The sequence below is a fragment of the Aulonocara sp. 'chitande type north' Nkhata Bay genome, linkage group LG18 (assembly GCF_057382095.1).
Source record: "Aulonocara sp. 'chitande type north' Nkhata Bay isolate Kocher_YH1m ecotype deep benthic linkage group LG18, A_spYH_male_GT1.1, whole genome shotgun sequence".
NCBI lineage: Eukaryota > Metazoa > Chordata > Actinopteri > Cichliformes > Cichlidae > Aulonocara > Aulonocara sp. 'chitande type north' Nkhata Bay.
Genome location: NC_141361.1, coordinates 36,628,819 through 36,644,506, shown reverse-complemented (window position 1 = coordinate 36,644,506; position 15,688 = coordinate 36,628,819). Strand labels below are relative to the sequence as shown.

Here is a 15,688-nt window from a genome sequence, read left to right as displayed (position 1 = left end):
TTGTAGCTGTTAGCTACAATAAGCATTGAATTCAGCTTTGACAAACAAATATGATCGACTGTTTCTAGTAGAATTTCAAAGTTGTCATCTTGTACCCTGTCAGAGCCCTGACAGGGTACAAGAAACTATTTTGTGCAACTTTTTTGTATTTTCAGTTTTGAGGGATAAGCCTCTTAAATTTCTCTAACCAGAAATATATGTTAAAAAAAACAAAACGATTTTCAATGTTTTTGTAGTTTATTGCACTTTTTTGCAATTTATGTAATTACTATGCACTTAATGCATACATATTATTAACATTTGGGCTATAATGGTTGTATTGATGTATAGCTCCCAAAAATGGCACTACAGCATGTAAAAATATAATATAAGCTCTGGCGGACTTGGTTCTATGGTAGGTCTTAAAGGGTTAAAATAAGATACCATTAACACTTTGAGTGCAGTTACAGTTAACAGTGAATATAAATTCTACAAATACATTTATTGCATAGTGTTACTTTTTTTTTTTTTTTTAAACTTTATTTAAAGTAAACAAGTTTACATATAAAATGCACATACACATACAATTACATATACAAAACCATGAGCACATACAAAAGGGAGAAACAAGGAGGAAAATCTAGCATCTGAGTCCACACAACGTTCACAAGACTTACAGTTTTAATTCGTTCCAGGGGAAAACTTTCCCAAGTTTCAGGTCCATTGTTCGTCTTCTCCGCAGGTCTGTAATGATATGTTTACTCACAACATCACTACTTATCATCTTTTGTTCAAGTACTCCTTTGGCACGAGTTTTCCAAATATGTGTGTTTATTACACACATTACTAACCAAAAGAGTCTCCTTTTGTCGTCACACATTTTTTCTTTAAACAAACCATATTTAACTGCTTTAATATTAACATCCACATCATAGCCAATCTCTGTCATCTTCTGCCTGATCTCAGTTGTCCTATAACAATCCAATAGAAGATGTTCTAGGGTCTCATCTTCATCACAGCCTGTCATAGGACATTTCATGGTGGTAACAAAACAACTCCATTGTACCACCGCTCTCACAGGGAGGCGCCCGAGCGAGATGAGCCACACCACGTCTCTCATGCTTTCAGATAATAATTTGTCTTGTATATTTTTAACTATTGAAAGGTTTTATCTTCATTTGCATACTTATATTGAATTACACCTTCATTTTTGGTTTCATTAATTTTTTTATAGATATTTTTCGTATTATCTTGGAGAATATTTAAACTATATTGTTCCCATTGACTTGATAAGTCACCGAACATAAGTCTGTGGTATGGAACACCCGCTCTGGCCCTGCCTCTTTTCTTTTGCCACAATTGCTCCTTCCCTCGAACCCACGGGGCACCCCGAGAAATTGCGCTTTGAGTAATTTTTATAAAAGGAATTCGCAAAACAATCTCTAAGTCTGGGGCTCGATTGGATCCCCAGATAAATTTAATGCACATCTTACTTATTTTCATTACAGTTGTTCTCGGAGGAGGAAAAATTGCGGCAAGGAAAAGAAGTTTCGAAATTATGTGTGTTTTTACAATATTAATACGCGTTTTATAATTTGTATCTTTATTTTCCCATTTCATAATTTCCATTTTAATTTCATTTTCTTTCTTATTCCAATTTAGTAAACTAGAGTCAGTATTATCAATCCATATACCCAAAATTTTAATCTCCCTACATAGAGAGATCATCATTTTAGGTTGTCTGGTCGGATGTCCAAGCCACACCCCTTCAGTTTTGTCTTGGTTCAGTTTGGCACCTGATGCCTGTTCGTAATGGTGTAATATCTCCATAACTGAAGACAGTTCGTTTTGGTTTCTAATTATCACCGTCACGTCATCTGCATACGCCAAAGCTGCGATTTTAAGGGATTTATCAAGGACGTGTTACCCCCCTCCACCATTAACAAATGGTTCAGCCCATAGCAGGACCGGCTTTTTTCTTGTTTTCAGCAGCAAGCCATGCCTATGATTGTGCCAGAGCACATTTTGAACAACACCGCCCCATGTTGTGTAGCTTTCTGGATTTTATACTTATTGGGCTACATATTTATTTATTACACAGGCTATGCAGTACATAGGATCAAAATTCAGTTGTTTTATGTGGACTTTATGTGAAACTAACATGTTTAATTATGTGGGCTACAAAAAATAATTAAGTTATAGACTATATTTATATGAAAAGCATGTATACTTACTGCATTTGAATCACTTTAACCATATGTCACCACCTGCATATGTGTTTGAAAAAAAAGGCTTTGATTTTGCCACCCCATTTGATTTCTCTGCCACCCTCATGCCACCCTAAGAAAATTTCTCTAGATCCGCCCCTGCTCCAAGGCACACATTGCCAGATGTGAGCACAGAAGCCCCAACCAGTCAGAAGAAGCTTACAGTAGCTTATCTTAGCTCAGTGGTTCCCAAACACCACCTCCCCACCTAACCACACACACACATATTTTGTTTTCAAACTCCATTGAGATTTATTTCACACCTCAAACATTTAGTAAACAATTGAACAAATAAAAGTAAACTGCAATAAATTACACGTAGCAATAAAATAAACTACTAATTCTTTTATGCTACGTCCACACCTACATGGTATTTTTGAAAACGTAGCTGATTCTACGTAGCTGATTCACCTCCCACAGGACCTGTGGGAGGTGTTGCGGGAGTATGGGGTGTCTGGCCCATTGCTATGGGCCATTCGATCCCTATACAACCGTTGCAAGAGCTTGGTTCGCATTGCCGGCAATAAGTCGGACTCGTTCCCAGTGGGTGATGGGCTCCGCCAGGGCTGCCCTTTGTCTCCGGTTCTGTTCATAATTTTTATGGGCAGGATTTCTAGGCGCAGCCAAGTGGCGGAGGGCTTTCGCTTTGGTGGCCTCAGAATCTCATCTCTGATTTTTGCGGATGATGTGGTTCTGTTGGCTTCATCGGGTGAGGGCCTCCAGCTCGCACTGGAACGGTTCGCAGCCGAGTGTGACGCTGCGGGAATGAGGATCAGCACCTCCAAATCTGAGGCCATGGTTCTCAGCCGGAAAAGGGTGGAGTGCCCACTCCGGGTCGGGGATGAATTCCTGCCCCAAGTGGAGGAGTTCAAGTATCTCGGGGTCTTGTTCGCGAGTGATGGGAGAAGGGAGCCGGAGATCGACAGACGGATTGGGGCTGCAGCTGCAGTAATGCGGACGCTGCACCGGTCCGTCGTGGTGAAGAGGGAGCTGAGTGTAAAAGCGAAGCTCTCAATTTACCGGTCGATCTACGTCCCTACCCTCACCTATGGCCACGAGCTGTGGATAGTGACCGAAAGAACGAGATCGCGGATACAAGCGGCAGAAATGAGCCGGTTCGAGCCGCGGCTTGGACAGTCTCGGTCGTTGTGTCCTTGGGCAAGACACTTCACCCGTTGCCTACTGGTGGTGGTCAGAGGGCCCGGTGGCGCCAGTGTCCGGCAGCCTCGCCTCTGTCAGTGCGCCCCAGGGAGGCTGTGTCTACAATGAAGCTGCCATCACCAGTGTGTGAATGTGTGTGTGAATGGGTGGATGACTGGATATTTAAAGCCCTTTGGGGTCCTTAGGGAATAGTAAAGCGCTATACAAATACAGGCCATCTACCATTTACAAAATACTGTTAATCTTAATATCTTCAGTTTTTACTTTACTGTATAAAGAACATCTCCAAAATGTCAGGAGTAGTTAGTCATTACAACAAGTGTTTGTGAACTAAAAATAAAAAATGTGGGATACTGTTTGTCCGTGATTTGAAGAGCCCAGTGCGTGCTCCTGACGCAGGGAGAACTAATTCTATCACAGAGACCTACCTCAGCAGTTGTGCAGGTGAAGCCAAAGGGAAGATATGCTTCACCATATTTTCTTGTGTTTGGCTTGGAATGAGGTTGGTTTGGAAACATTTTGGCGATGCTTCATCTCCTACTTTGCGTTTGTGTAGGAGCCCCGTCAAAAATCTGTCCATTATGCTAGCAGTGTCCAAGCGTTCTTTTTTGTGTGTGTGTGGGCCCCACACTTCGAGAACCTCTGTCTTAGCTAGTGGAGTTGGGCAGTTAAAACAACTTGTTTCAGACTGAGGTTGAACTGAGAGGCTGCACTAGGGCCCAACATAATTGGCCTGTATTTATATAGCGCTTTACTAGTCCCTAAGGACCCCAAAGCGCTTTAAATATCCAGTCATCCACCCATTCACACACACATTCACACACTGGTGATGGCAGCTTCATTGTAGCCACAGCCACCCTGGGGCGCACTGACAGAGGCGAGGCTGCCGAACACTGGCGCCACCGGGCCCTCTGACCACCACCAGTAGGCAACGGGTGAAGTGTCTTGCCCAAGGACACAACGACCGAGACTGTCCAAGCCGCGGCTCGAACCGGCAACCTTCCGATTACAAGGCGAACTCCCAAGTGTTGAGCCACGATCGCCCCGAAATAATAAGGATTACTTTGAACCATCAATCATTCAAAGCTACTATGGCAGAGTCAAAAAACATTAAAATAAACAATGTGTAAAAACTTTCAGGGCAATAAATGCACACATTATAATGCATTTTTTTAACTGCATCTCCAAGGTGGATATTTAGCTTGTTGTTAGATTTTAAAGCTTCAATAGCCAAACATTTTATTGTATTTATTCATTGACTAATGGACCACAAATTCTAGGTTTGCTTTCTGTTCTCGCTAAGCAAATTTGAGACCACTGCCACAGCTTTAATAGGACAGTGTACTTACTCCTCCCAAAGTTTTAATCCTGTTAGGTTTTTTTTAATTGATTATGCTCGTTATTAACTATGGGCTTCATCTATTATTACAGAGCACCTAGAGTGTGAGTTCTACAGAGGAAAGTATAACTTCTGTTAGACCGTTCTTTTGCTCTGTGTCATTCATGTGATTTCTGGTTAATTTGTCTGTGCGTATCTTTTTATATTAACACCAGTTAATTCAACACATCTCCCATTTTCCCCGGCACCATCTGCTTGGTTTCTGTCATCTGTTGCCCCTTCTTCTTTGTACTGCTAAACTTTGTCTCTGACAGCAGTAAAACATAGCCAAGAAGATTTCAAAACTTAGTAATCTTAAAGCGCTGTGGTGCAAGGAGTGATATTCTAGATATTAATATTGGTCAACCCATGAAAAAGCTAAAACCAACAAAATAGTCACTAACTTGAGCACCATAGGCACAAGGTATCATGTTTGCCAGTGAGGACTTAAATGCGGGTCTCAAGGTTGTCACAGTTAGGTGTGCTTATTTACAGTGCAATTACAAACTGCTATATACAATGGTGCTGGTAAGGAATGGGACTCCAGGGATCCAGGGAGAGGTAACAAACATCCAGTCATCAAACACTCTTCACAGAACAGAACAATCACTTACAGAAACTCAGGCTTTCCACAGTGAGGGAAAAATCCAGGGAGGTGCCGCAGTGAGGAACCCACAGTGAGTACCACCCAGGTGGGGAGAACAAAATAAACAAAGAGCAAGGCAAAGGAGGGAAGAGAGAAAAAGAGAGAGAGAGAGAGAAAAGAAAAGAGAAGACAACAAACAAGCTAACGAGCCAGGGAGGACCCCCTCCTTGTCCCATGACTGTTCCTTACACTGAAGACTGGAGAGATATGGTTTTAGCTCGGAAACATGGAAAGCATTGTCGATGTGTATGTTGGGCAAAGACTTCACGCAAGCAGAGATGGGGTTAACCTCAATCTGGCCTCAATTTCATATGGAACCGCTAAAATTTGTGGACAGTTTCTTAGATTCTGCTTGAATAGGGCCCTAGTCAGGAGCCAGACCTTCTGCCTAGGAGTATAGGAGTCTGATTCCTTCTGGAGGAAGGTTGCTTGCGTGGTCTTCCAGATACGGCGTCACCTGCACAAATGATGCTAAACAGATGGGGCAGAGTGCTCACCTTCTATTCCCGGAAAGAGCGGGGATTGGTGGCCCAAAGAGGCCTCGAAAGGGAACAGGCCAGTTGCTGAAGAGGTCATGCAATTATGAGTGAATTCCACCCAGGCAAGCTGCATGGTCCACGCGGTTATTGGTGGAGACGATGCATGGAGTGCAGATTCCAGCTTCTGATTGTTTTGTTCAGCTTGACCATTGGTCTGGGGATGAAAACCAGATGACAAACTGACCTTCATGCCAATTGCTGAACAGATCTCTTTCCAGACCTGGGGCCCGCGATCGGAGAGAATGTCAAGAAGGATCCCGTGGAGGCAGAAAATGCGGTCTGTGAGGAGCTGAACCATGTCCAGTGCTGTGGAAGGTTTGGGTTGGGCGCCAAAGTGTGCATCTTTTGAAAAGCGATTTACTATGGTGAGTATTACCGTGTTTCAACTGGAAGGGCTCAGACCAGTCACACAGTTGAGAGTGATGTGGGACCAGGGTTGTCCAGGAGTTGGAAAGTGCCTGAGCAGACCTGCAGGAGGAAAGCTGGAAGACTTATTCTGTGCACAGATAGAACAGGAAGAGAAGTATTCTCTAGCATCCTTTATCAGTGTAGGCCACCAAAAGAGATGCTATAGGAAGGTGAAGGTCTAATGGATGCCAGGATGCCATGTAAATTTAGTTATGTGTGCCCAGTGGCATATACGGAAGCAGAAATGAAGAGCCGGCTGGGCAGGCCGTTACCGGAGTATTGCTGTGACAGAGCATCATGCTTGATGTTGTGTGAACTGTGTCTGTAAGTTATGGAAAAGTGGAAATGGGTAAAAAACAGGGCCCACCTGGCTTGTCAGGCATTAAGCTGTTCAGCTGTCTGTAGGTAGGCTAGATTCTTGTGATCCATCCAGACTATGACTCGAGCCAAGGTCTCAACACCTCCAAGGTGAGGACGTTGTCGTTCTGTTCTGCAAGAGAGAGACTGCAACAAAACTTTTTTTAAGAAGTTTGAATGCAGCTTTGACTGGGTGACACCACTGAAAGGGAATTTTGGGAGAGGTTAGTTGGGTCAGAGGCAAGACAAGACTGAAATCCCTGATGAAGCGATGGTAAAAATTAGCGAATCCCAGGAACCGTTGCAGCTGTCTGCAGTCTCGGACCAGCCAGAGATGCTGGTTCCCAGCTTGATATCCAGTGTTTGTTCCAATCAATGCAGGGGTTGTGTAAACATAGCCGGGGTGATCCAGAATGAGAGGTGCTTTGAACATGTAGAAACTATTCTGCTCCATGTGATTACCCGAAAGGGAGAGAGTGACAGAATTGGTCTTATGAGTGATGTCAGGTGTTGACCATCCAGGGCACTGACCATGGAAACATTACATTTTTGCACCAGGCAATCATTAAAGTAAAGGTGCAACATTTTGGCCACATGGGAGAGGAGTTGATGTCCCATGTGACCCTTCTTATGCATTATAAGCACTCACCGGCCGCTAATCTATGGTGGTGTTCAGCGGGGGTTTGATGAGAGGGTCTGAGCTGCAAAATCACTTCTCACCTTCTCATGTCTTTCGGCCGCATCAGCAGTGCTTCTGCCCGAATCAACGAACTCTGGGAATTGGCGTTTTGCATCTCCTGATGTGCCCGCATGTGATCATGAATCCTAATACACAAAGGTATAAGAGAGTCTAGGGAAGCAGGCAAATCTCAACCACTAGTTCATCTTTTAATTCATTACAGAGGTTATTTAATGAAGTTCCCCTGAGGGCATTCTTTCCCAGCCTCTGTCCTTCGCTCCGTTTACCTTGCTTGAGGTTCAGCAGACCAAGACACAGGGCATGCAGTCAAAAGGGTCCTTAGCACATTTGTTTTGTGCAGTTCTTGCCAAAAACGAAGTCCAGTGTCTTATTTCAAAATAAAGCTGTTTGCAATTCTTTAAAGGTTTGTGACTTATATAATATAGAGGCCTGAAACTTAGTCCTTCATGCACCATACATCCTCAGGCATGCTGCTTTATTTGACTTAAACACGTACACACAGCAGATAAACACTAGCCAGAGAATATGAATTTAAGGAAATGCAATGCTAGTTCATGTCATCCTGTAAAATCACTACCACTCAGTGCCTTTAGAAGGCTTTTGCCATCTTTACAGAAGGAAACACCTGCCATTACAATAAATCTAACCTGTCTTTTCAACTTGGGCAGGCAAGCTGTCGCTTATCTTCATCATCATGTTTATTTATATTTATTCACATCAACACTGAACAATAACAAACAATAATATATTTATAATTAAATTACAATTGATCCTTCAGTTTAAAAATGTTTGTGCTTTACAACCTCTAATAGCTCACTGCCTCCATTACCATTTCTCTCTCCTCTCTTTTACATCCCACTGCTATCCATTGCCTTCTTGGCTTTCTTGTCCGCCCCTTTAAACTTTAAACTCGACTTAAGTGCTTGTGTCTCTCCAGACATAGTGACAGCTGTGACTGAGAATGTGCTGCAGCAGTTTGACTCTAACCTCTTCTGTCCTTGGTATGGAGTGAATATTAGCAGCATATGCGTGCCAATATTAGCTCCACAAACTAGTGGCAGGTAGCAGAAACAGGCCAAAGACAGCATGATAACATCGGGAAGATGATGGTAAAAGATCTCTCAATTTTGGGGGTAAAATACTGTCCCAGCTGTACTCCCCTGTGATTTGCACATCTCACCTAGTTCTAAGCTCCCTTCTATAATAGGCGGGCCCCTTTGAAAGCATTTGACTGCATTTCAAAACAAATTTGAAAAATGAGTCAGATTAAGAGTTTGCTCAAGACTAATCATATCTTTTCATTTTATGTCACAGGTCAGGGAACACTCAGGTGTTGAAGCTGGCAGTAATATCAAATGATCGTTTATTTGAACCTACAAATAAAGTAAAACACAAAGCAGTGCACAGAGGTGGCAGGAGTACCAACCAGTGAGAGAGACAAACGCAGCAGAGAACTCACAATCAAGAGGAAAATTAGACAACAGCTTTTTCAAGACTAACACACCATTTCCTTGTATTGACAACATTTAGGAAATTATACTGTACTCGTATATAAGGATTCTAAATATCACATGTATATAGTTTGTCTTCAAACATTTGACCTCTGACCTCACGTTTACATTTTTGCCTTTCCTTTAAGTTGGCCCTAAACGAGTTCTTGTTCAGGACTACTTTCATACTAAACTTCCTAAACTGACCCGTGAGATGTCTATAAATACAGCAGCAGGATTGCCCTCAGCCTGGATGCAATTATCTGGAATACTCTTGAATAGACCGGAAGTGCATCTCAGTTCAGTATTGGTGGATGGTTACCTTCACCCCTGTAAGATACGGTCCAAGATGGGAAAAAGTGCACTTAACAAAGCCCAAACTACCCCAGAGGCACTGCACAGCAGGCAGCACTATATGCACTATGACATTGCAGAAGAAATGTTTGAGTTGTGGCTTCCTTCTCAACAACCTTAAAGTGGTATTCCAGAGATGTTCACATCTGTGCTTTTATAGGACCTGAAGAATGTTAATCCTTTTAAAGAACTGGAAATTTGGGTTGCAATGTGGTACGCAGATGCACTGCACCTTTAGGCAGACCTAGACAGCTTAAATGAAAGTCAAAAGAAAGCTGACGTGAACTGGCATTGAGATCTCCTAATCCAGCTGATCTAAAAGCATTGCAACTGAGCTGCAACAAATGCTTTATTACAAATCAAGCACAGAAAGCGTGATATTGCTGACTGTCATCTAAAGTCATTATCATACTAACTGTCTCATTTACACTGCAGTACAATTATTTTGAGAGATTGTTTTTGTATAAAAGTCTTGAATCTTACCCATATGGAAAAGATATATGTAAATCTTATAAAGTTTGTATCTGTCTTGTGTGAAACTTGTATGAAAAGCATATAAGTGTGAAAACAGATATAAGATCCCTTGAAAAATTATATAATGAAACTTGTATGTTTTGGATACTTACTAAAACAATGTATGAAAGTAATGCGAAAGTGGCCACTTTCATGAGTAAATCATGTAAGCCTTATATGATTTACTCATGAAAGTGGCCACTTTCATGAGTAATCACATATAAGTTTTTACTATTTCTTTTCCGTATGGGTAGCCTCACCTGTTATATCAATCTCACATGAATATGTATGTCATCTGTCTGTTATATTGGTATATGCCATCTGATTTGCATATGTTCCAGAGTAGTGCATTTTTTATCAGTTGGACTGTGACTTTAACCTGGCTTTTAAAGCGATTTCCTTCCCTCCATAACAGCTAAAGTTTAAATAAGAGGCGCAAAAGTGCCAGACACTGTGGTGCAATAAGCCTATGTACAGCACAGTGGGAAGCCCATCAAACTGGATTCCTTCAAACTATGCAGTGAGGGCTATTTTAGTGGTGGTTCCCTGCTGCTATGTTTTTGGCTTGTTTCTGCTGGTAGAAAATTTTAAAGGGCTTCCAGTCCAGTGATGCAGAAATGACATAAAAATAATGTTTGAAAAAAAGGAGGTGTTTGACCTTGAGGCTTGATACTGGCTGCTATCCTCAGAGGGCTGTCTGGCCTCTGACTGTGCTTGCACGCACATGCTGCTGCTGCTGTGCGTGTGTGTGTGTGTCTGTGTGTCTGTGTCTTAGAAATAAGGGATACAAGAGGAGGGAAGAACAGTGAAACTTTTCAGACATAAAACAATAAAACATATTTATCATTTACTCACATAAGTCTATCGGCTGCATGCACCTTATATCTATGTAACACTCATAGCTTCTCGGTGACAAATGCTTCAATTTTTTTTCTATCGATGTACTGTAAACATGTGCATGTGCATCTTATACTGTATGAAAAAGGAAAGAAAAACAAATAAAGTTACCTTTCATTGATTTGGTATGTATTTTTTTATCAGTGATTCTGAGGAAAGCTTAACAGCAACTAAACTTGTTAACATAGTCTGTATATAAAAGATGGATGAACAATGCAGAAGCGCCTTAAAGCTGCAATTTTTCTAATGGCCAGCAGAAGGTGGCTCTTCTGGACTTCCAGTTGTACAGAAGTCTTTTGTTTCCTTGGCTTCCTGCTCCTTTTCTCATGGGCAGTTTTCCCAACTCTGCTCGGATCAGCTGGTTCATGCAGTGACAAAGCATAGGTTCATAGAAAGTTCAAGGAAGTTCCTTTGTTGGAAATGTAGCTTCGTTTTCTAAGCGGTGAACATGGCAGATTTGGTTCCAAATTATCACTGAGATGTGGATCATCTAATAGGTCCATCTTTCTCTTTAAAGCGATTCACATTAAGTAACTTCGTAATAACACAAATACAAAAGTAAGTAAAAGTGTGATAGTAATCGGGGGGAAAAAAATATGGGAGACTGGCAGCTGAAGAGAAATCTACTCAAAGGGAACCCAGACAGAAAAAGAAAAAAAAAGCTGTGACGTTGTGTCTAGAATGACTCTGCAGTTAGTGCTTCTGTGTGTGTTTCTGTGTGTGCTGCTCTATACTCCAAAAATGGTTGCAGACACAAAGGAACACTGGCTCTCAGAGACACACTCATCCAGTGGACCAAAGCTTCCCTTTAATGCACACTTGTTAATTATTCACAGTATCCACCATTACAGTGCTACTGGGCCAGAGCCAAAAGTATGTGTCCCTGTTTTCCCACAGTACATCTGAAAACAAAAAACAGCTTTTCAGTCAAAACCAATGCATGTGCATTCAGGTATACAAAGCAACAAGATGTTTTATTTTCGGCACAAAGCAGCCATTTGTGACGTGCAGCTTCAGTCAGTTTTGGTTTTCAGCTGCAGTGCCAGTTTTTATGTGTATTTCAGGACCACGGACAGATACATATTAGAATTGGTGCTGTTTGTGCAAGAAGCAAAGATCACAGTTCATTTTATTTCAGCTTCTTTCAGCTTCAGCTATTTTCATTTTGGATTGCACTCAAGTACCTTTGCATGTTCCTAATAATACTTATCTTATTCTGGGTTCTTAGTGCAGCCCCTCAGTTCATCCTCTCCCCTTTGACAGACCTTTGTAAATGGAAAGCCTCAGTTATGTATTAGTTGACTGTATTATATATTATATGCACTATATGTTAGAATCCACCACCATAGTAGATCTCGTTGAAACCATATAGTGATTTATTTTGTAATATTTATATAGAATTATAAGTGACAGCTGGTTTTATTTGTTCAACATGGTTTTGTGATTGTCAGTAAAATAACTGTGCAAGTCAGACTTGGAGTTAATGATGTAATGGCCACTGGTAGAGTAAATATTGTATTATTTAGTTAATGCTTGTGTTTCATTGTTAAGATGACAAAATTATTATGTTAAGCTAGTTTTATTTTCGGCTGCTAATGGGAATTAATGGATGCAAATCCTCCATTTATTTTACTTAACAGATTATATTACCCTTTCAGCTTCTTTCCTTTTGCAGCACTCAAAGGAGCTAAGAAAGTCTGGCTCTTCGTGTCCCATGTGTTTGTAATAGTGGTGATGTTTCTGTCTTGTATATGTGCTTGTGAGTGTGTTAGTTCAGTCCTGGCGTGTGCCTCAGCTGTTGGGAACATGCATCGATCCTCTAAGACACGTCTGTTGACAGGTTGTGTTGCCAGGGGAACCACAGATGCTGTCATCTTCTACTTGCGTAACCATGGTGATAGTCCCTTCAGCAGTGTGTTGTGTCTGCTTGCTTCACTGTCAAATGATAGGACAAAGACATACACAGCATGTGGAGGCAGGATTTGCGAAGCAGCACCCGTTTGATGGGCAGACATCTGACAGAGCAGAGCTACATACAGACTGACTGAGGTGCACTGTCTCGCTCTCCATGTGGAGCGCTCTAAAAGGACCCAGCAGAGCGCTCTGTATGATAGGGACAATGGGAAACTACAACTAGTGCAAAAGTAAAACAAAGAAAAATAAATATATCTCCTGTTCAGTGTAATGAAAAACATAAAGCTGTAACAAAGGTTCTTCATATACAGATACGCTTTGCAAATCTAAACCTAGAAAACTAAAGAGACAGTCGTTATATTCTTATATATTCAGCTGAGGATGACAGTGATAATGCTCTTTATTTCCTCAGGTCCAGGGATGATGTCATCAATGATGTCATCAGGAGGACGCCAAGACCCACCAGGACAGCCTGCCTTCAGCTCTGACTACCTGTCTGGTGAGGGTGAATGGACTGAAAGTCATGTAGTAGATAGTAATTTTATCACTCTGCCTACAGTCACAGGAGAAAACCTCTGTAAACACTTTGGTGATTCATTTTGGGCTCAGTCATCCACGGCATTTTCTAAAATCTGGTCATTCAAATTGTCAGAAAGGAGGTTTATGCAGGGTATGCTCATTGGCTAATGGCGTGTGATTGACAAAACGAGCTCTCACTAATCACATTGTGATCACATTCACCCCTTCACATCCATTCATACAAGCACTTTTTTCTGTGCTTTTTTTATGTAACTGCTTTTTATCTAACATCCACACACCCTCACACTCCGATGGATACAGCAGAGAGCAACTTTGTGGTTAATATCTTGCCCAAAGATATTTGGCATGCTGACTGAAGCAGCCAGGGATCAAACCATCAGTCTACCAATTAGTAGATGACCTGCTCCACCATATGTGAATTAAATTCAAAATGTAGCTGTTAAAAAGTTTGAAGCTAACAGAAGACTTCAGCAGTTGACCTATGTACCAAAGTTACATATTTATACCATAAATTGAGGTTACTGTGCCTCATTCAGGATTTGTTGCTTGTTAAAATGCAAAGAGGAATGTTTTTCCTTTGAAAGAAAAGCTGTTGGTTAACCTGCAGCCACTTTACTGAGCAAAAACTTTGCATTTTCCAATCTTCTCTGGTGTGGGGATTATAAAGTAAGTATGCAACGCAATTTATTATCATGCATCAATTGCACAGGAATCATGTACAAAGGAAACAGCGAGGAAAAAAACATCCATTTTCAAAGTATCCTGTCAAAAACCATTACTGTGTGGTGTCTGAGGCTTTTGTAAATTTTTTGTTGCATATATATCTTTGTATTCAGTTTTTGTTACTCCATGCACCAAAATAAAATGCAGGTAGAGTTAGATGCTGATTTTATTTGCATTGGTTGACATTTGTTCTGCCCATTTGTTTGTTTATGTTCTGTCCCACTGCTTTATTTCTCCCTGCTCCTCGTCGTCTTCTTCTTTTTTCCACTCTGTTCATTTTGCTTCTCTCTTTGACTCTCGGTCCCCACTGTCCTTTCTCCATTTGCCAATTTTCTTTGCCTCTGTCTGTCCGGCTCTTTCTCTTGGTCAGGTCCTATGCGTGGGATGACAGATCAGTGGAGCCTGAACAAGACAAAGGACAGCAGCAAGCCTGACTCATTTCTAGGTCCATTTTACTTTTTCACCTTCTGTGCCATGAATACCTTTAACTGCAAACTAAGTAGCAGGTCACTGTATTTTGTCTCTTCTTGCTTTGAATCTAAATAAAATAAAAAGACTCAAGAATCTGGTGCAGATTCTGGTATTTACTTTAATGTGGGGGTTTTGAAATAAAGATGGGGTTAAAATTGCACATACATGGTCAGAATCCTGCATATAGCATATCTAATATTTGTTTAAATATGCCTTAGTAAGTTTTACTGTCACCGGGCACTTTTAGTACTAATCGAAAGCTGTAAAGGCGTTTGGCAGAATTATAATTGGATGCATTTCATCCATTTCACCACTGGCTTCTATGTGAGTCTGCCTCATTCACAATTACATCCACTCTGTTCTGTGTACTTGTGCCACTGGTACAAAACAGCCCCTGAACATGATGCTGCCACTACCATGCTCCAACAGCTGGGATAATATTCTTGGGGTTGAAAGCTTTATCATTTCACCTCTCATCCGAGAAACCTCTGCAGTTGTTCAGTTCAGAATTGAAGTCTTTTTTTTTCAATAATTGAAACATGCCTACTTTACACACACAGTCATCACACTACAAACAGTTTCTACCTCTCTGTCAGTGCAACACAGCAGCCTACAAACCTATTGAAGAGATGTGGGCAGCTAATCTCCGAGCAGACAAACCGCTTAGACACTGAATTAATTACTTAATTAATTAATGAATTATTAATTATGTGACAGAGAAAGTGTTCATAGGAGTTTTTGCAGGCATTTGACAAAACTAAGTACACCCCAAGAGGGAGAATCTTTTTCACACTCTTCTTTACAACATCGCTTCAGTTCTTTGTGCTTTGCTGGGATTTGCTTATGCACAGCTCTCTTAGGTTCCTTCCTCACTATTTCAGTCAGGTTGAGGTTTCCACTGGGTATTTGCATCACCTTAATTCTTTTCCTTTTCACCGTTGTGTTGTTGCTAGTGTGCTTGGGATCCTTGTCCTATTGCATTACCTAATTTTAGCTCTTGAACATGTAAATTATAGTCAAATGTGAGGCAACATTTTTATAGAGAGGCGTTCTTAGCTTTCTCAGTGACTGAAAGGTAAAACAAGGCTAAATCATCACCCTTCCAAGACAGTGCTTGACAGTTGGAATGAGGGATTTGTGCTAATATGCCAGGTTTGGTTTTTGCCAAACATGGCAGTCAGCATTCTGCACTTTGGTCTCTTCTGGTCAAAGGACATTATTTTACAAGTCTTGTGGTTTGTTTAGATATAACGTTACCATCAGTATTTAACTTCTCTCCCAGCTGCATGTGGTATGAGCATATAAAGTATACAACATTCAAACAGACAGCTTCCTGTTGGTGATGTAGCTC

The 15,688-nt window shown here is 41.2% G+C and overlaps 1 protein-coding gene across 4 annotated transcripts in view; it reads left to right on the top strand.

Moving 5' to 3' along the window:
- The window catches only part of LOC147309116 (uncharacterized), a 131,614-nt gene that overhangs the window by 37,344 nt on the left and 78,582 nt on the right, over window positions 1-15,688 (top strand). For all 4 annotated transcript variants that reach the window (XM_086273586.1, XM_086273585.1, XM_086273584.1 and 1 more), the window contains exons 3-4: window positions 13,016-13,102; window positions 14,237-14,311. In XM_086273586.1, the coding sequence (XP_086129712.1) occupies window positions 13,016-13,102; window positions 14,237-14,311 (162 nt within the window). The remainder of the gene's footprint in view (window positions 1-13,015; window positions 13,103-14,236; window positions 14,312-15,688) is intronic.